We start from the raw sequence: 20,413 nt of genomic DNA, 5'->3' as shown, positions 1-20,413 counted from the left end.
TATGTTTCTCAGCCACGTTTTGCGTAACCTCCTCCAGATTGAGGTTAGCATTTGCCGCTTCCCTTTGTTCTGCGTGCTTGACCGGCGTCCTCTGAATCAAGCCGGACCGTTCCTTAGCCTGGCAAGCCACGCACAACCATTTCCGCTGTTCCACAGCTTCCGCGGGTTCCGTCAATCCGGCGCACGAAAAATGCCACCATAAATTGCACTTGTCACATGCAACAAAATCCGGATCATCCCGCTGATCACCGCAAGCCTGGCAGTGATCGTTCCTTTTTGGGCCCATTTCACCTTTGGAACCGTTTTAAAGGCTTTTAATGTAAACACAGTTTTGAGAGCGAGAGCGAACAGCCACAAGGCGAAAGTTTTAGTTTTAACTATTTATTCTCCTGAAGACAAATACAAATAAATCCAAATAAAATAGCAAATAACTTTAAAACGGTGTCACCTGCTGCTCGCTTCGTTCGTTACTGCCCTGAAGCGCGTGCAACCGTTTCCCTGTCATTTCAACTGTCACTTTCCTTAGCTGTCATTTCACTTCATTTCGTTTATACGTCCAGGTTGGACTCATCTATAGCACTGCCTTTTCCTAACAGATGCAATCATGTAAAATGAAAAAAGCGACATGGTGTTGTAGAGTACAAGATAGGTTGCCGGCCCCTGGGAACGAAGTGATGAGTGCCGCTCGGGTGGAGGGCATAGCATCGTGGGTGCAAGGAAGAGAGCGTTCGGGGCTCTCTCCTACGAACCGTGACGGAGTACGGACGTTGCTGGTATTGCGAAGACATAGTAATTGTAATTGTACGGATAATTAAAAATAAAGAGTGAAAGTACAACGATACAACATTGGCGACGAGAGTTAGAAGAACCTGTGCAAACGTCGAAAGTGAAAACGCACAATGAATACCAGTGGTGCAGAGAATCAGCATACGAACAATGGTGAGGGGGAGAGGCCATCGCGCAGCGGCCATCGCGGTGACACGGGAAGCGTCGATCCAACGGAATCTGGCCCCGGCTGGATTCACGAGCTGTTTCGCCAACAGCACAAGATGATGCTGGAGCAGCAACAAGCATTTATGAAGCAGCAGGAAAAGCTGATAGGCGAGATTTGGCAGACAGCGCAGCTTAAGCAGACCGTGAATGGGTCAGAGCAGCTTAGCGATGTGCTGGCGGGCCAGGTGAAAGATTTTCACTTCGATCCGGAGAGCACGACGTTCGCCGGATGGTTCTCGCGTTATGAGGATCTGTTCGAGAGGGACGCCAGTAAGCTGGAGGATGACGCGAAGGTGCGGCTGCTGCTGAGGAAGCTGGGGCAATCAGAGCATGAGCGGTACACGAGCTACGTACTGCCACGTAAGCCGAAAGACTTCAAATTCGCGGAAACTGTAAGTACGCTGAAATCGCTGTTTGGTTCTCGTGAGTCAGAGGTCAGCAAGCGGTTTAAGTGCTTGCAGTTGCAGAAAAGTGGCTTAGAAGATTACGTGACGTTCGGTTGCCGCGTAATAAGAGTGTCGTTGAAGCAGAGCTTGCGGGGCTGACAGAGGAGCAGTTTAAATGTTTTTTGTTTGTGTGCGGGCTGAAGGACGACAGAGACGCCGATGTAAGGTTGCGGTTGCTCAGCAGAATAGAGGACAACGAAGTTACCACACTAACGCAGTTAGTCGAAATGTGCCAAAAGATGGTGACATTGAAAAAGGACACCGTGATGATAGAGAGCGAGAAACAAATAAACGTCGTAACTGACGGGAAGTATAATCGCAACGGTCCAAAGTGGCAAATGAACCGCGGTAACGGAGGAGCGCAACGTGATATGCAACCGGCTAAGTCCACTACAAAATGTTGGCTTTGTGGTGAGGGGCACTATGCTCAAAAGTGCACGTATAGAAATTACAAGTGCAGGCAGTGTCAAAAATATGGTCATAAGGAAGGGCACTGTGGGGCAGCGGCACGTTTTATCGCATCGAAAACCCACAGCAAAGTGAGAACAGTCCTCGTGAACATGGTCAACAGTAAGGGCAAAGGTCACGTGAACGTGATATTGAATGGTGAGCCAATGAAAATGATGGTGGACACGGGCCATATTATAATATATTATATCAATCGAGCAATGGAGGACCATAGGACAGCCTCCATTGTGCCCGCCATCCGTGAAGGCAAAAACGGCTTCGGGTAGCCAACTGAAAATCCTAGGAGAATTTTGTGCTCATGTGGCTTTGAAGCAGCAAGTTAAACGATGTACGATGAGAGTCACTGAGGAGCCGCTGATGTTACTAGGTGCTGATTTGATGGAAGTTTTTGGATTGTGGGATGTTCCATTGGCGTCGGTGTGCAATCGTGTGTGTGTAGCAACGGTTAGTCTAGAGGCAGTAAAAAGGGATTTTGAAGGATTATTTTCCCACGAGTTGGGGCACTGCATGAAAGCAAAAGTGAGGATGGAGCTGAAAAAGGATGCAGCCCCTGTATTTCGTCCAAAGCGTCCTGTTTCATATGCGATGTGCCCCGCTGTAGACGAGGAGCTAGACCGGCTGGAAAAAGAAGGTATAATAACCCGTGTTAATTTTTCAGCTTGGGCTGCGCCTATAGTGGTAGTGCGCAAGGCGAGTGGAAGCATTCGTATATGTGGCGACTACTCAACGGGGTTGAATGATGCACTCCAGCCTCACCAGTATCCGATCCCGCTGCCGGAGGATATTTTTTCAACGTTGGCAAATTCGGCCATGTTTAGCCAGATAGACCTCACCGATGCGTTCCTACAGGTTGAAGTGGAACAAGAGCTGCTAACGGTTAACACACACAGAGGGTTATATGCTTATAACCGACTTCCGCCTGGGGTGAAGGTCGCACCAGGAGCCTTCCAGCAGTTAATGGAGACCATGCTAGCTGGGTTAAAGGATGTGGCGGTGTACCTAGATGACATCGTGATTGGCGGAACGGATGAACACACCCACATGGGAAACCTTCGCGCGGTGCTCGCGAAGTTGCAGGAATATGGGTTCAAAATAAAGCCTGAAAAGTGTAACTTTTTCCAAAAGCAAATTAAATATCTTGGTCATATTTTAGATCGTGATGGACAACGCCCGGATCCTGCCAAGATTGAAGCGATTGTGAAGATGCCTTCCCCGAAGAATCCTGCTGAAGAACGCTCATTCCTAGGAGCGATAAACTATTATGGGAAGTTTGTGCCGCAAATGAGGAATCTTCGTTACCCGCTTGATGAGCTATTAAAAAAAAGATGGGCAATGGTATTGGAGTCCAGAATGTCAGATTGCATTTGACACGTTTAAGCGGTTGTTAAGCTCAGACCTCCTTCTGACTTATTATGACCCAAAGAAACCGATAATAGTGGCAGCTGATGCGTCGTCAGTGGGAGTAGGAGCCACTATTAGCCACAGAATGCCAGATGGCACGATAAAAATAGTTCAGCATGCATCACGCGCTCTTACTAAAACTGAAACAAACTATAGTCAGCCAGATCGTGAAGTTGCTAATCCTTTTATGCGGTGACTAAGTTTCATCGAATGATCTTTGGGCGACGTTTCACGCTCCAAACGGATCATGCACCCTTGCTGCGTATTTTTGGCTCGCGCTCTGGAATACCAGTGTATACCGCGAATAGATTGCAACGCTGGGCGTTGACGCTGCTGCTGTATGATTTCAGCATTGAATACGTATCTACGGAGAAATTTGGTAATGCTGACGTGTTATCGCGCTTGATTGCAAATCATGAGAAACCGGATGCAGAATATGTTATTGCTAGCATCGAAACAGAGAGGGATTTGCAAGCCATGATTGGCTGCGTAACGCAAATAATGCCATTGACATTAGAAGAAGTGCTGAATGAAACCAACAAAGACCCGGTATTAAGAAATGTTAGACATTATGTGATCAAAGGATGGCCTAGTAAGAAAGTAGAGAACCAAGAGTTGCGAAATTTCCAAAGCAGGAGTGAATCCCTGTCCATCGTAAACGGATGTTTACTTTTTGGTAAGCGGTTGGTAATACCAGGGCCACAGAGAGATAGATGTTTACAACAACTACATAGAGGCCATCCTGGTATGGATAAGATGAAAGCGCTGGCAAGGAGCTATGTATATTGGCCCGGAATAGATCGAGAGATAGAGGGAAAAGTTAGAAGGTGCCACCGGTGTGCAGCGGTTGTAAGGTCACCAGCGCATAGCACACCCATCTCGTGGCCAGAATCGACTGCTCCGTGGCAGCGAATACATGTTGATTATGCTGGCCCTATCGATGGAATGTATTATTTGCTAGTCATCGATTCTTATTCTAAATGGCCGGAGATAGTGGCAACAGCAACGATTTCAGCAAGAGCAACAATTAGGATTTTACGTGAAATTTTTAGCCGTTTTGGAATGCCTAATGTTTTAGTAAGCGACAACGGGTCGCAGTTTGTAAGCACGGAGTTTGAGCTATTTTGTACGTTAAACGGCATTGAGCATTTGCGAACAGCCCCCTTCCATCCGCAATCCAACGGGCAAGCGGAAAGATTTGTGGATACATTTAAACGGGCACTTAAGAAAATGGAGGGGGAAGGTGGTACAGTGCAAGAAGCAATAGATATTTTCTTAATGACGAAGCATACCGCATAAGCTTTTGGAACGGAATCAATCGCCAGCAGAAGTGATGATAGGGCGTAAAATGCGTACATGCATGGAGCTTTTGCGACCGTCTATGGATTTGGGCACAGACGTTAAACATAGGATGCGATTAAGAAAATATGAATGTAATGATCTCGTTTACGCAAAACAGTATTTTAGAAACAAATGGAAATGGGTATCCGGAACAGTCAGGAAGCGTTTAGGCTCGGTTATGTACGAGATTGTTACCACACAAAATAGACATTTACGATCCCACATTAATCAGTTGCGTTCTCGAGTGAGTGATAAACAATCAAGTCCGTTTAACGTTGATGAGTCACGTTCGTACCGTATGTTAGACGTGTTGTTGGATGCTTGGGGTATGAACTCGAATGAATCGGAAGCTAGCAGGCAGGGAAACGCTGAAATGAACACGGATATAGCTAGGGCACAATATACGGAATCGCCATCGTTGGCTATATCGTCATCACCCCCATCATCCTCATCGTCTTCACCGCTACTGTCGTCGTCAGCGGTGCAATCCGAGAGTCCCCCGTCATCGTCCTCAGAAGAGCTAAGATCGGCAACATCTCCGGGGTTCGCTACAGCAGATAGCGGTTCATCAACGCCGGTACAGCCTCTACGACGTTCTACGAGGATTCGTAAACCGCCTCAGTGGATTGAGCAATACCGCCGGTACTAAATAGGGGGAGATGTTGTAGAGTACAAGATAGGTTGCCGGCCCCTGGGAACGAAGTGATGAGTGCCGCTCGGGTGGAGGGCATAGCATCGTGGGTGCAAGGAAGAGAGCGTTCGGGGCTCTCTCCTACGAACCGTGACGGAGTACGGACGTTGCTGGTATTGCGAAGACATAGTAATTGTAATTGTACGGATAAATTAAAAATAAAGAGTGAAAGTACAACGATACAACACATGGCTAGGGACTGGATATGGAGAAATTCAGTAAAAAACATGATGAGTGTCCGGAGTTTCAAGCTGTCTGTAATTTTAATCATAATTGTAATTACAGAAAAAACATCAATATCATCCATCGCATTGTTTGATATCATTACTAAATTATTTTGTTTCTTCTTCTACTTCTTCGTCTATTTGGCGTAACGTCCTACGCGGACATGCCGGCCTTCGAAACTTAATTCATTACCACTCAGCCGGATAGTCAATCCTTGCTATGGGAGGACGGCTCATTCGAGGTTTGAACCCAGGACGGGCATGTTATTGTGTCGTTCGAGTTGAAGACTATACTGGACTATACCCTTATTTCTAAAATTGCGTAATGTGATAATTGAGGTGCAAAAATAACATAAACTGCATTCTTCTTACCCTCGAATCTCGATCATTTAATAAATTTGGCCCTTTGCCTCAAAAGTTTACCGACCGCTGGGCTAGAATATCAGTGACTTATCTATTACCCATGGTAGGATATTATACGAATGGGGGCTTAGACTCATTAGGGGTCAGTCGTGGTAGTAAACGACTGTACCACGGAGTAACCAAATCAAAATTGAATCTGGCTAATACAAAGTAAGACAACCAACACTAAAAGCAGAAATCCAGGAGGGTTTATTAAATTAACTTAACTTTTAGCCTCGATCCACCACAGCAGAATTCTCATTCTTCTTCTTTGGCACAACAACCGCTGTCGGTCAAGGCCTGCCTGTACCCACTAGTGAAGTGAGCCTGGCTTTCAGAGACTTATTGTTACCATAGCAGAATAGTCAGTCCTACGTATGGGGGCTCGGTCTATTCGGGACTTGAACCCATGCATGTTGTTACGTCGTACGAGTTGACGACTGTACCACCAGACCGGCCCAAGGCTTAAATTAAATGCTCTTATTTATTGCAAATTTATTACCATTTTAAGAAGAATTTTTGCAACTTCTGACGGTCATCATTCCGGTTTCTTTTTGTTCTAAAAGAAATTTACAACGTAAACATAAAGTTTTGGTTTTTATCCGTCCCGTAAGATAAAATTTAATGAGCATTTTCCGATACATATTTAAATCGTAGGTTCGCAATGTCGTTTCCTCTTCTCTTCCTATTGTAGCGTTTCGTGCTTTAGCATTTATTCAATTGTTTAATTATCAAGGAGTCCTACAAACGCGCGTGCACATTTGTTTTTCTCCTGGACTAGTGCCCCGCATCTGCCTTTGACAATCCTTTTTTTTCTTTTTTGCTATTTACCATCGTTAGAATCGATTATTTACACAAATGTTTTTAGAGAACATATTTCATCTCACTTTCTGTCGCTGCTGGTATTTTTATCATTTTTTTCCTAACACACACACACACGTTAACGAAAAACTTAATCGGATGCGGGAAAAGTTACCTTCTTGTTTTCGCTCGCTCGCTCGCTAACATACATCTCCTCGTCTAGCCGACTATGTTAGCATCTAGTCAATTTGCTAATTTCCTTTAACGGGCTAATATATGTGAAGAGGCAACAGAAAGCACATACGCGTGCGGGAGTGTTAAGTGGAGGAAGAGATTGGTGATGCAGAAAGGAGCCACGAGAAAGGTTTTACTATTTTTTTTCTTTTTTTTTCAATGCACATATACAGCCGTCAACTTGGCCACGAGCAAATGTTACAATTCGCATCGGAGGTGTAGGCAACCGTTGAGCACTGCTGCTTTTCCCTTTTTCTATCGGTAAACATCTTTAACAAAACAAAAATTACAACTTCACCCTGTTAACAATCTTGCCGCTCACAGCTTTGCTATTTTTCACCTTCGCGTGGTTTCGAAGGTACTCATAAATCTGACGGGATGAGCAGGGACGAGATGAACCACTAAACCTATTACCTGCAACAGTATAGCAAAAACTAAAAAAAACAATCGAGCTAAGCCAAATGTTCGACCCCTTGATTGTGTGTCCAGTGACGGCATCGTAACAATTATCTAGGTGAGTTGATTTCGGAGGACGACCATCCCCGGAGTGCTACCTCCAAACACCAATCCCTGTTAATTATGACAATTATTAGGCAGGGAGACAGGGAGAGAGAGAGCAACAGGTGTGGCTTTAAAGTGGCACATCCTGCGCAATCGTACCCAGAAAATCCTTAACAGCGCAAACGTCCAGGCGCAGCGCTATCCACTTTAGTTGAGCGCAAACGAACGCTTGTCTCGATTTTTGCCGCGCGAAATCGTGCGCGCCTTGAACGCCGCCGCATTGATAAACCGTTGTTCCGCCTTCTCCGACCGGTACGGGCGTCTCGGTTCGTCCACCTTTGGGCCGAGCTGGAGCACCTCGCGCACGAACGCGTTTTCCGCCAGATGCACATTCATGCCGAACCCGAGCGCGGTCCGCAAGCAAGTGTACTGATGATGGATGGCCCACGTGTCCAGCACGAGTAGCTGCCGCCCGAACTTGATGCTGATTTCGGGCGAAATGTCCTCCTCCAGATACCGTAGCACGTCGCGGAACGTGGCCCGCTGCACCTTGCGGTCCCGCTTCGCCCGGTACTTGTGGGCATCGGTCGCCAGCTTCTGGGTCGCCTCGATCAGGTCGGGCAGCTCCTCCTCCAGGAACTCGTCGTCATGATGCCGGCCGAGCTCGAACATCAGCGCGAGCGTTTCACCGGCCACCATGCGTACCTCCAATATCGGACTCTGCATCATACCGACCAGCTGGCGGACGGACGGTACCACACCGGCACCGGCACTGCCGCCCAGCAGTGCTACAAACTCACCCGGCGGCAGCAGCGTCAGCAGCAACGACCACGCGCTGAGAGCTGCGCTGTGCAGCGCACCGGCCTCATTGCTCGCACCGCTCGGGCTGTTGTCGCCTTTCAGAAAGCTGCCCGCGAAAATGCTGTGCAGCACCTTCATCAATGGCAGTATCTCACCCAGATCGTCCACCCCGACGAAGCACAGTAGTCCGAGCGCCGCACAGCACTTGGCTCGAGCATCGTACGCCGCCGACCCGTCCTGGACCGTGCTCAGCAAGACCGGCTTCAGCACCGTCACCAGCTCGACAATGTCCTCGAGCGCCTCGATCTGAATCACCAGCAGCGGTATGATGCGGGCGGCCCAGGACTGCTCCACACCCTTGCCACGCCGGAGCGATTTCTCCACCGCGTCCATCACCGTCACCTTGCGGTCGTCCAGAAAGTCCGGTATGTAGTGGTGCACCAGTACCTCGTTGATCGTCTGGAACGCATTGATGCGCGTCTGCTGGGCCTTGTCGGACGCGTTTTCGATCGCCTGCAGCAGCTTCTCCTCGTACTTCTCCACACCGGCCGATTCGCCTGGTTCGCTAGACTCGACGCTACCGTTCGGACCGCCACCGTCGCCTAGCTGCGTCTCCGAATGGCACGAGTACGTACTCGCATTATCGTTTGACGTTTCGTCGTCAGACAGATCATTGCTCTGCTCGGCTATTGAGATGAAGGGGAAGAAAATAAAGCGAGAGAGAAGAGAGAGAGAGAGAGAGAGAGAGAGAGAGAGAGAGAAAGGTAGAAGGTATTAAATTTCAACTGTAAGCGCGTGCACAGCTACTGTGTTTAGCTGTTGTGCGGAACTTATCTTATCACGCAAACTGCTTGCATCGCTCTCACCTTGTGACCCATTCCTTTCTTCCCTCCCAATTCCCAATGATTTTCATCTTTTCAGACAAACTTAATTTGATTTTTTAACAATGTTTTTTTCACACTTCATAAATATCATTCGAAAAAATTACATCACCTGGTGACTAAACTTATCAAACGAAATGTTACAAACCTGTGTATCACGAATAATTGATTTAATTTTGCGTTTCTTCAATAAAAACGACATGCGATTCCGAAATAAGAATCATTCTCTTTGTTTTAAATTATTTTAAACACAAATTAACGCGCAATACATGACTTCGTGATCTACAGCGGATAAACCCAGATGTACAAAAAGGCCCCCCTCCTCACCCAGAGTGAGAAATGATGCATCGAAAAACAGCTATGTAGTTACAACATCCCCCATGTTGCACATACCAACACACACTAATGCGCCATTAGAACAGGTGTGTGCGTAGAGGTATGGCAACGAGAAAATATTTTTATTTGTTGTTTTTTTAAGCTTTTTCTGATTTTTAAGCGATATTCTGGGACGACAGTGAAGCAAGCGGTATTGTTCTCGGGGTAAAGATACTGCTTTGAAGGAAAAAAAGACTCGCTTGATCTAGCTTGTTTCTTGTAACTCTGGCGGTCCTTGAAGCAAAACAAAACTCGCTTTTCAAATCACGCTTTAAACGGTCAGGAAGTAAGCGGAGGCCACGGAATCCACACGCAAGCACCTCGCAAGGTTTGCATTTAGTGATGGGTAAAGTTGGCAAAAATCCGGAGTCGACTTCGATCCGACTCCGATAACTTCGGAACCGACTCCGGAAGATAGTTCCGCCCAGCATTCTCCGGAGTCGCCTGAAATCGTCCGAAATCGGGCTGAGTCATGCGGAGTCGTTCGGGGTCGTCCGTTGTCGTTGGTAGTCAGGGTAATCTGGAGTCGTCCGGGTTTTTTCGGACTCGTTCGGAATCGTTCGGAGTCGTCCGGAGTCGTACGGAGTCGTGGGTGTGCACGTCACTAGTTTGCATTCCAAAACGAGGTAAGCCACAAACCTTCCCACCACTGGATCACGCTTGTGCTCAAGGACGTAACGTTCTTCAACGCGCATTGGAAGTGACACGGTTGTATGACTGTGTGTGTGTGTGTGTGTGTGTGTATGCGCGCGTGTGCGTGTGTGTGTATGCGCGCGTGTGCGTATGTGTGTGCGTGCGTGCGTGCGTGCGTGCGTGCGTGCGTGCGTGCGTGTGTGTGTGTGTGTGTGTGTGTGTGTGTGTGTGTGTGTGTGTGTGTGTGTGTGTGTGTGTGTGTGTGTGTGTGTGTGTGTGTGTGTGTGTGTGTGTGTGTGTGTGTGTGTGTGTAGGGCGGTGCAGCGCACGCACTACCCTTGCGGGAAATGGGGCATCATCGTTGGTAAATGTGTGCGACCTCGTGAATTCACAAAGAACAACTACAAATACAGCGGGAGCTGTGAAACCAATACACACCTGCGTGTTTTTTCTTATTTCGTGGCATGGTTGATTGCGTACGTCTGTCGTGCACTGGTGTGATTTTAATTCCTCGACTCGTGGCTGATTGACGAGAGCTTGAGACGGGGAAGTTTCTTCCCGTCTAAGTTTGAAAGATGAAAATCACTCCCTATTCGCTTTCCTAGAAGATACATAAATATGAACCCCATAACATTAGGCAAAGTTGTAGCAGAAACAGTGCACAAGCGGCACATGTAATTCATGATACCCCGTCGTATACGTCAGATGAGATGAGGAAAAGAAACGCAAAGAGGAGAAACAGAAGCATAAGACAAAAAGGGAAAGGAAGGGTTGGAAGAAGTGCAAGTCGTGTCTTTAGTTTTCTTTTGGGCTGCGGATGGGAATACGGGGGACATGAAATTGGCAAGCAGAGGCAGAGAGGGTAGTGGCAAGCAGAGCCAAATTTTTGAGGTTAGAAAGCGTGGGCACGAACGTTGAGGGAAATCGGGAAACCCGTGAAGAGTGCGCTTCGCCGTGTCCTATTAAAGTTCATGTGTGAAAGGTTGACAGGAAGGGTGCTGAGAGGGAGGTGGGAAGGTGGTATTGCATTTTCCGCAAAACAAAGGAAGAGGATGGGGAGGGGGGTTTGATTCTGCGCCAAAACAAGACACACAACGGAAAACAAAAACGTGTCATCAACGGGGAACCACGATCGGGGGTGGGTGGGGATGGGGTAGTTGAGAAAATCGGAATACTCTACTCAGCTCCCCTTCCGCAAAAACGGATGCAGCTGTGTTCTAACCCACCTACAAAAAAAGCTTTCCCGGAAACAACAGACACACACACACAAATTCACAAATTCACTGATATCACTCTATACGGAGGAAAGCGTTTTTTTCTCCCCTGATATGAACTTGGGCAGAGTTTTGGCCTTTTTCGCGAATTAATTACAATTAACCACACACAAGCACACACTTCTTTTCAACAATCCGGAAACAAACAATCGCAAACTCCCGTAAGGGGACGCTATGGAAAGGATCTGGGGATGGTTTCGAGAGGGAGGGTGAATTTGTACAGGAAGCGTGTGCGCGCGCTCTCGCTTATTATTAGAGCTGGCAACCGGAACACCCCAGTGTCTCTATATTGGGTGGCCGTGATCAGGAACGCTTCCCTTTTATAAGACAGTGGTTAGCGTCGTCGATTTCGACACGGTTCGCAACAAGCTTCACCGAACTGTTCACGCTGCTGGCGAGCTCGGCCACACATTGATTCAGCTGCACCTCCTTCTCCTCCGCACAACAATGCAGCAGCGATGAGTAATTGTTATCGTGGCCAATGTTATGAAATAATGAACAGTGCATGATGCGATGAAGGGATCTCGAGGCGCACACTCCCGTCGTTGCCACCGCTGCCCAGTAGTACACACTAATGGTTATCGTCCGATGTATGCACTGTGTGGATGTGGTATGAACTGGTAAGGGTGATGATGTGTGGAAGCGGAAGAAGCAAGTCAAACGAATTGGAGAAAAAAAATCGATAAGATTTTAAGGTCCACGGTTTTGGGTGCGTTTTGCTTGCGTGTCGCTGTTCCTGCCCAATTTCACGATATGTTCACACATGTGGCGGGGAGGGGGGGCTCTGTATCGGTTCTCTTTATTATCCCAGCACTTCACCACTGATGACTAATCGGTAGACTTGCGAAAATGAAAACGATGAAAAATACGTACTATAGTGGGAAACTCGCAAGGCCAGTGCGCGTGTGTGTTCTCAACAAGGTGGATTAAGGAGATCAGGTGGGGAAGGTCAGAGCATTTTGACAATTCGTCACTTGACATCAAGGTGGATTAAAAATATCAGGTGGTGGAAAAGGGCCTTTGGGGGATCGCCATAGTTGAGGGATTTTACGTCATTTTAAAATCGTCAACCAATGGTTTTCGCACACAAGGCCAAAGTGGGTAGAAAGGAGGTGTCGTCATGTAGAACAATTGGGCATCGAGGCTTTAGAAAAAAGCACAAAACCAGGATCGACGGCAGTTGTCAAATGCGACGAATGTTGCTGGTATTTAGATATGATATATGAATTGTTTCCGTTTAATACACATTTTTTTAGCATTAAAAATTCGTATTTTGCATCCACACTCCATAAATCGACATTTTACACGTTATAATGTAGCTGCTGCCTGTAAACAAATATCGACGGCTGTTGTCAAACTGAATCTCAAAATGGCAACATGCCAAACGCTCAGAAGACACCTCCTCTATATTCCACCTTGCACAAGGCATAGCAAATAGAATAGATTTCATGGTTTTTGCGTGCATTTTTTCATGTCTATTGGTTCCGGTCTCATTGTACAGTCGTCAACTCGTGCGACTTAACAACATGCCCGTCATGGGTTCAAGCCCCAACTAGACCGTGCCGCCATACGTGGGACTGACTATCCTGCTATGGGGGGGTAATCCAAAAAGTCACTGAAAGCCAACCCCACAAGTAGTGTGGTACAGGCAGGCCTTGACCGGCAACGGTTGTTGAGCCCAAAGAAAAAAAAAATTGGTTTTGTAGAAAAAATAAAATATATTAACTAAATATTTGAAGATATGTTTAGAGACAAAATTTAAAATAATGTGAGTAAGAGTTATAATCTCATTTAACCGTAGAGTTGGCAACCAGATTTACACACGTAAGTTGGCAACCGGCATACCCGGGTATTCCACACGTTTTGATGTAAAAAAATCACGATTTTCATAGGTAAACAATGCTTTCTATATTTTAATGCCGTAAGCAAGTAATGCCGACCATATATTCTCTTCTATTTCATTTATTCCTTAAGTTTTTTCATTTTTTTGATAAAAATAACGGTCAAATTGAAATTTGGAATCGCTTGATTTTGACTCGAAAATAAGCACTATACGAAAAGAGGAAGAAGAGAAACGTCATTCTCCATACAAAATGTATGGAATACCCGGGTATGCTGGTTGCCAACTTACGTGGTAAAGTTAAAAAAATCAAAATAAAATACTTACAGGCTGTTTAAAATTACAACTTATGCACCAAAAAATCATAAGTTGGGAGGCTACGGAAAATTTCAGGTCAATAAAAGCAATGAAGCAAAAGTTATTGCAGTTCGAAGCTGAAAAAAATACCCGCCCAAGCGCCACAGATTAAGCTTAAACGACTGGAAAATTGAATATCCATAGGAAAAAAATGAAAGCTTCACAGCTTCATTGGTTTGATCAATAGATGGCGTATTACAACTCATCATTATATTGCTATCCTTTTCTTGCAATGTGTTTCGACAAGTTTCATCTTATAATGACCTATATAGCCTTATAACTTTCTGAGCAAAAATCTATATGAATGGTCGTGTGGTCAGATACGTGGGTATCAACACCAACGACCATTACTCAAATCTCACTTGCTTCAGTACTGGTGGTTTTCGTTGGAGTTTAGTATTTAAACAATCGTATCGCCGTTCTAGTTCTAGCGATGCATAACTTCAATGCGAAACCATACAACAGTACAGAGGAAATGAGAAAGCTCTCCTCCAAGCGAGGAAGCTCCACAGGTTGGGTATCCCACAAACAGATGGCGCCACCAGCTTTTTTGCTATTTTTAGAATGCATGAGTCGTTTGCCGTCTGCTAAACGAAGTCTTTCTATATTCCGTTTAGGTAGAGAATTTGAGGCGTTTAGAAGCCGTTTAGTGGTCGTTTAGTGGATTTGTGGCACTTGGGCGGGTATCCGGTTGCCAACTCAAAGGTTAAATTGTCCATGTGTCTCGTAGACACTGAGGAATAAATGTTAAAATAGGAAATATAATTGATTTCTTAGTTTTTATCCTCAAACATGTGGAAAACACAAAGAATTATACAATAAATATACGTAATAACACGAACTAGCACCTCAATCTGAGTTTCAATGTTAAATAAGGACTCACAAAGCATAAAATATTTTTTGAAAAATATTTAATCGAAAAAATGTGGTAGATAAATTAATTGAACAAATTAAATAAATGTAAACAAACTTTGAATACTGGGGACCTTACGTCAAATGACGAATTGTCAAAATGCTTTGATTCTACCACCTGATCTCCTAAATGTACCGTGGGTTAGATATTAGCCAAAATCGGATTGGCCATCTTGGATGCAATTTGACAGCAGAAAGCCCAGGAAAACTCATGAAATCCTCAAAGTTTTATTTTTACTAGATTCGTACGTACTTATCCAGTGAAACTTAAGAATCAATTGACAATTTTCTTGCGATATCCATCACTGTAATCATATTTAAAACTTGAATCAAAAAGGGCTTTCAGCTGTCAAACTGTCTGTAACGAACTTTTGGCTATTTGTCAAATCGTTCTTCATTACGGAACCTTGTTCCTACACAGTCTGGCCCGCACCCGAGCACCGGGATTTGTAAGGCAAAAAAAAAACAGCAGCGAGAACGATTCGAATCGCGCTAAAGCTGCATCGGTGAACTCACTCCGTTTGCAAAGTGCTACTAAATGCCCAGCTAAAGCAGTGCTAAGGATCGTTCGCATTGTTTTGGCTACGGGCCGGAAAAGACGAAACATTAACTGTTATTAACAATAACATTAACAATATCAACTGTTACCTCCCCCCTGGCTCGAGAAGTTGCGGCTAGTATGTTGGAGGGCTGGTACTGCCGCACGATGAACGAGGAAGCACAGCAACGGAACCCGCTCATGTCGATGCTCAACGAGGAACCGCAGCCACCGAACCCGCTGATGTCGATGTTGAGCGAAGAATCAACGGCGCCGCGGGGCAGCCCGCTTCCCACGCTGATTACCGAATCGGCCTCGGCTGTGGACGTGAGCAGCGGCGGCGAGGACGAGAGCGATGACGAGGAGTCGGTCACGTTTGTCACCGACTTCCGGACGATGTACAGCGACCTAAAGAAAAAAGTGAAGATACTGATACAGGTAAGCGGCACATGGCGCTGCTCGAAACACGGAAACTAATCGAATGTGCTACTTTCCCCCCACCTTCACCGCTGTTGGTAGGAGAATGTTTTCTTTCAGAACAACCTGAGAGCCAACCAGAAGCGGCTGCTGAAGATTACGCGCGATCGGTCCTTCCTGCTCGACCGGCTGGCGGAGTACGAACGGGAAGTGCTGTCATCGTCCGACAGCGACGAAACGGTCGAGTCGGAAGATTCGGCCCGGGTCGAGGTACAACCCAAGCGGCGCAAGGTCGAACCGTCCACTTCGCAAAGTACGTCCACGCAAATGAAACCACCGGTCACTACCGCGCGTCGCGGCAAAAAGATTACCAAAAAGCAACAACAGCAACAGCAACAGCAACAGCAACAGCAACAGCAACAGCAACAGCAACAGCAACAGCATCAACAACAACAACAACAACAGCAGCAGCAACAACAACAACAACAACAACAACAACAACAGCAACATCAACAACAGCAGCAATTACAACAACAGCTGGCACTACAGCAACAGCAGCTACAACAGCAGGAGCAGCAGCAGCAGCTGATGCAGTTGCCACATCAGTTGTCCCTTCCGCAACCGCTGCCACAGCAACAGCTGCTTCAGCAATCACAACAGCTCGCCCAAAGTTCGCAGGATGTGCTAGACCAACTAACCCCGGAAGACCGGCTGCTGTTGCACATGCAGCAGGACAAGCTCATGGATCTGATCAAACAGATACCGCAGTCGCAGCAGCTGCTGCAGGCAGCCCAGCAGCAGCAGCCGTTGCAGCAACCTCAACCGCTAATGCAGACCCAACGCCAGCAGTTGATGCAACCGCCGCAACAGCTATTGCAAACGACACAGCAGCAGCAGGTGCAAGTGCAAGGGCTAATGCCAACCCAACAACAGCTGCTGCAAGCACAGCAGCAGCAGCAGCAGCAGATCCTTCAGCAACAGCAACAATTACAGCTGATGCAACAGCAACAACCTCTATTACAACAGCCGCAGCCACAGCTGCAGCAGCAACAAGGACAGCAACAGCAACAGCAGCAACAACAGCAACAAGGACAACAACAACAGCAACAAGGACAACAACAACAGCAACAAGGACAACAACAACAGCAACAAGGACAACAACAACAGCAGCAGCAACAAGGACAACAACAACAACAACAACAGCAGCAGGGGCAGCAACAGCAGCAGGGGCAGCAGCAGTACAATTACAGCCCGATCCAACAGTACATCGACAGCCCACTGGAACAGATCCGGCAGCAGCAGATCGACCAGCTCGAGTTGCAGCAACTCTCCCAGCACATCCTTTTCCAGTCACCCTCGTTCGTGCAGCAGCCGGCAACGAGCAGCGCGTACCAGTTCCCGCTATCCATGATGTCCCAGGTGCCGACCGAACTGTTGGCCACCTCCACCTCCAACTCGGACCTGGACGTGTCGGTTGACGAGGTAGCGATGGAGATCACCAAGGAGGAGCTCGAGCGGCATCTGCAGTCGCGCCAGATCGTGCCGCAGGTCATACCGGAGGGTGAGCTGCCGATCGAAATGTTCAACAACAACCCCTCCTCCTCGTCATCGGTCGAAGCAGCTGACCAGCTGAAGGACGCGGCCGGCAATCTTGTGACCGATGTATCGCTGGCCGATTTGAACTTGATGAACGTTTAGTCGCGGAAGATGGCGCAAAGCTGAGTGGTCGAGCGATTCGGGTGCATAAGGACCATAAGCGTATTAGCGACGCGCGTTTTACGATACGGTACTCAAAAGTGTGTATAATTTATTTTTGATTCCAACTTTACGAAAAAATGAGGATTGCAGGACTGATTGTTCTGTTTTTTTTTTGTATTTTTTTATGAAGCATCTAAAGATCATTGTAATTTTGGGGATTTTTTTATGTTGAAATAGAAGATGATGTACAGTACGAGAAATTAATCAAATAATTCATTCATTGTAACATTAACGTTCAACCACGACAAGTCAAGTAAGCGATGTGCTTTTGAAAAACTCTGCGTTTTCCTACGTGACTGTGTCCCACTGTGAATAAATTGTGTCTCGCACAAAAGCTGCGGAGATGTAAATGTAAATAAGGCAGACGGGCGGGGTTTGGGCTAGAAAACGATGACCAAAAACAGCAACACCGCGAGAGCGGTACTGACCCAGATCAGCAGACAGGTGCGCTTCTTGAGCGCCTTGATCTTATACTCGCGCGCCTTCTGCAGCTGGTGCGCACCGTGATCGGTGTTGAGCGTGGCCTGCTGCGCGTGGTACTCGATCACCTGCACCAGGCTGCCCTGCTCCATCACCAGGCTCGAGATGCGCACGAACATGTCCCGCACCTCGACTAGGGACTTCTCGAGCGCTTCCAGCTGACTGTGGCGGGTCATGATGTCGCGCAGCTTTTGCCGCTCCCGTTCCGTTTCCTCCAGCAGCTGGATACAGTGGTTGAGAAAAGAGAGAAAGAAAAATCGAATGCTTTACCGAATACTGCTAGGATTTGAATAGGGATTCTCTAATGGACATGCTAGGTCTGCTGCTTACATTGCCTACGAACGGCGACATCTGATTGCCGGTGAGTTGCTCCAACGCCTCATCGTCCGTGATGTTGTAGCTCACTACAATAACACAGTTGGAATTGCCCGTCGGTCAATGAAGGTTGATAGCTCCATACAGCAGAGGGTGTAAACGAATGCTTACTTGCTTTTGCTTCCAGCTTCATCAGAGCCATAATGCGCTGCTCGTAGTACGCCACGAACTCCTCGTGCTCCCGGTACGCGCTGAGATAGTCGTCCCGTATCACCAGGAACTGTGTGTTCTTGATGCGAAACAGCACCCCGGTTCGGATGCAGTCCTCTCCGAGCTCAGACTCGAGCTGTCGGATCGTGGTGTAAATTCGCTGGCAGAGCTGATTGTTTTCCTTCAGTCTTTCCTCCACCTGGTCCCGGATGGCTGTACGTGGGCGCGTTGGAAGTAGCAAAAAAAAAACCCGAAAAAACAATGGTGAGAATTGGCACGATTTTAAGGCTTTTGTGAAGCATGGCTCTGAAGCCACGATTCAATCACTATTACGTTTGTCGTTGTAGTGGAACTTTGAGGACCCGATCTGTTGCCGCATTTGGGCAATGTTGCTTCGTATCGTCTGTATCCAGGCAGTGAGCTGTGCAAACTGTGTGTGACAGCAATTAGTACACATGATTAGTAACCTTCTTCCATCGTCGCCGTTGGGATGGTGCTATGCGTAAGGCTTACTTTTTCGAGATTTTCAAAAATTTCCTCCTGTGACCTGGTGAGCGGCATGGCCACCTCGGACGCCCCATCCTGCGTCCCTTGATTCGCGTACTTACTTTTCTGTGGTGTTGAAATGAAACAACAGAGAACAACCCAAGGCCCACCCCCACCCGCAAATTAGCTGATTGAACTGTGTATATCTGGAGTGCACAAAACGTCGTTCGAAGCATTCGCGATTCAATTGTCGGTAAACTAGATAGCGGGGGAAAAAAGGCAAACAAAAAACAAACTAAACCGCACCGTTGCGAACCACACCGGGACCGATGGACACTAATTGGCACTAATTGAAAAACGTTTCAACAGTAACGAGGAGTGGGAGTGTAGAACATCCGGTGTGTAGAACGGTGGACACGAACCGGTTCGCAAAACTGCAGGCGCTCTCACTGCTCTCGCTTTTTCTTTGCACTTACGCCTTTCAACTCGGCCAGGCGGTCCTTCACCATCGTGGCCCTTGTATCGCTCGATTAGCGCGTCGGGGTGAACGGATACTGAAGATGCGTGCGTTGCAGGACGTTACGCCGTTACGCCGCCGCTCAGAAGCATTTGACTATTCGCAGAGTCTATTCGCTCGACAGTGGAAGAGTTTTGGAAAAGTTTGATTGATGATGCGGTGTGAAGCGCTGATTCATAGGGCACTGCGCGAACCGTGGTGGACCGTTGTCATCGGGACCTTCATCTCCCTCTCTCCCCTGCCCCAGGGCGAGAAAAGCTGAACGACCGTACCGAGATCCACACCGAGACGAACCACCGTTAGCACTAAGCCGCTAATAGCGGAGCAGAAATCGAGACCGACGACCACACAGACCAACACACGCGCCACCAGTACCACCAGTCCGTAGTACCGTGTATGCGCGACGTACGTGAAGGGTCGCGCATTCGCGCACACACGCAAGCCCCACGCACATGCTTGCGCTCTTTGCGCTACATGTGTCTCGTGCTCGCGCGCGCCATCCTATATGTGTCGCTATACGGTGCGATCGCTCCCCCCCCCCCCCCCCGGCACCCAGGATACTCTTCCTCTCTTCCAGCCACTTTTTTCTGGTTTGCGGACCGCGGTATTAGTTTTTTTTTGAGAACGATAGTGCAGCGAGACACACATATCGATAGGAAAGATAGCGGCGATAAGATAGTACGCGTTACACAGCGCAACCATCACCAACACACATACCGTCGTTAACGTGGGGGTTGCCTCGAAGGTGTGAGTGTTTTTTTTTTGTAGTTCATTTCCCCGAATTTACGAAGGAGGGAAAAAAACTTCACACAGCATTCCCAACTGGAAAAGATGAAAAAAAAAAGATTATCCAAAAAACATTATTGGATGAAAAATAAAGATTTACTAAAAAATGCTTATAAATGCTATTTAAAAGCCCCAATTTCCTTCTTCGTTTTTTACAGTGACCATTCGCCATGCACCTTTAACAGCCCAACGCAACTCACTAGTGTTGAGTTTCTTTAATCTTTAATTCAGTTTCATTCATATGAATCTTCAGCGAAGCGTGATTCGAATTTCGAACGACTCTTCAAAGATTCATAAATCTTCAAGGATGCACCAAACTCGAAAGATTCAT

The 20,413-nt window shown here is 47.1% G+C and overlaps 4 protein-coding genes across 6 annotated transcripts; 2 read left to right on the top strand and 2 right to left on the bottom strand.

The window, feature by feature from the left end:
- The first annotated feature begins 899 nt into the window (after window positions 1–899).
- Window positions 900–1,538, top strand: LOC121590276. Its single transcript, XM_041909778.1, has one exon. It carries the CDS (start codon window positions 900–902, stop codon window positions 1,536–1,538), a length of 639 nt encoding a protein of 212 aa, XP_041765712.1.
- Window positions 1,539–6,550: 5,012 nt separating this feature from the next.
- LOC121591530 (interferon-related developmental regulator 2) lies at window positions 6,551–12,422 on the bottom strand. Of its 3 annotated transcripts, none has more exons than XM_041912158.1 (3): window positions 12,340–12,422; window positions 10,631–10,793; window positions 6,551–8,989 (listed from the first exon to the last, which is right to left on the bottom strand). In XM_041912158.1, exons 2-3 carry the CDS (start codon window positions 10,656–10,658, stop codon window positions 7,710–7,712), a joined length of 1,308 nt encoding a protein of 435 aa, XP_041768092.1. In that variant the 5' UTR covers window positions 10,659–10,793; window positions 12,340–12,422; the 3' UTR covers window positions 6,551–7,709. The 3 variants fall into 3 exon arrangements, with proteins under 3 accessions (XP_041768092.1, XP_041768081.1, XP_041768101.1); XM_041912147.1 differs by lacking the exon at window positions 12,340–12,422 and adding an exon at window positions 11,419–12,333; XM_041912167.1 differs by lacking the exon at window positions 12,340–12,422 and adding an exon at window positions 12,230–12,333.
- A 2,542-nt stretch (window positions 12,423–14,964) lies between these two features.
- On the top strand, window positions 14,965–17,326 carry LOC121590232 (putative uncharacterized protein DDB_G0271606). The gene is made up of 4 exons (XM_041909719.1): window positions 14,965–15,551; window positions 15,633–15,977; window positions 16,035–16,433; window positions 16,611–17,326. Exons 1-4 carry the CDS (start codon window positions 15,255–15,257, stop codon window positions 17,226–17,228), a joined length of 1,659 nt encoding a protein of 552 aa, XP_041765653.1. The 5' UTR covers window positions 14,965–15,254; the 3' UTR covers window positions 17,229–17,326.
- A 280-nt stretch (window positions 17,327–17,606) lies between these two features.
- LOC121594160 (syntaxin-4) lies at window positions 17,607–19,773 on the bottom strand. Its single transcript, XM_041917184.1, has 6 exons — window positions 19,256–19,773; window positions 18,807–18,905; window positions 18,627–18,723; window positions 18,255–18,506; window positions 18,099–18,172; window positions 17,607–17,989 (listed from the first exon to the last, which is right to left on the bottom strand). Exons 1-6 carry the CDS (start codon window positions 19,286–19,288, stop codon window positions 17,669–17,671), a joined length of 876 nt encoding a protein of 291 aa, XP_041773118.1. The 5' UTR covers window positions 19,289–19,773; the 3' UTR covers window positions 17,607–17,668.
- Window positions 19,774–20,413: the final 640 nt, after the last annotated feature.

This window comes from Anopheles merus, chromosome X (assembly GCF_017562075.2).
Source record: "Anopheles merus strain MAF chromosome X, AmerM5.1, whole genome shotgun sequence".
Classification (NCBI taxonomy): Eukaryota; Metazoa; Arthropoda; class Insecta; order Diptera; family Culicidae; genus Anopheles; species Anopheles merus.
Note: the sequence above shows the minus strand (reverse complement) of the source record. Positions and strands in the feature narration are given on the sequence as shown.

Bases quoted from the DNA above. Each gene is read 5' to 3' on its own strand.
- LOC121590276 (XM_041909778.1), top strand. From the start codon at position 900: ATGAATACCAGTGGTGCAGAGAATCAGCATACGAACAATGGTGAGGGG.
- LOC121591530 (XM_041912158.1), bottom strand. From the start codon at position 10,658: ATGCCACGAAATAAGAAAAAACACGCAG. The intron at 8,990-10,630 runs GTGTGTATTGGT...TCATCTCAATAG, and splicing joins AAATAAGAAAAAACACGCAG to CCGAGCAGAGCAATGATCTG.
- LOC121590232 (XM_041909719.1), top strand. From the start codon at position 15,255: ATGTTGGAGGGCTGGTACTGCCGCACGATGAACGAGGAAGCACAGCAA. The intron at 15,552-15,632 runs GTAAGCGGCACA...CGCTGTTGGTAG, and splicing joins AAGTGAAGATACTGATACAG to GAGAATGTTTTCTTTCAGAA. The intron at 15,978-16,034 runs CAACAACAACAA...CAACAACAACAG, and splicing joins AGCAACAGCAACAGCATCAA to CAACATCAACAACAGCAGCA.
- LOC121594160 (XM_041917184.1), bottom strand. From the start codon at position 19,288: ATGGTGAAGGACCGCCTGGCCGAGTTGAAAGGC. The intron at 18,724-18,806 runs GTAAGCCTTACG...TGTCACACACAG, and splicing joins TTTTTGAAAATCTCGAAAAA to TTTGCACAGCTCACTGCCTG. The intron at 18,507-18,626 runs GTAATAGTGATT...GCCCACGTACAG, and splicing joins GTTCCACTACAACGACAAAC to CCATCCGGGACCAGGTGGAG.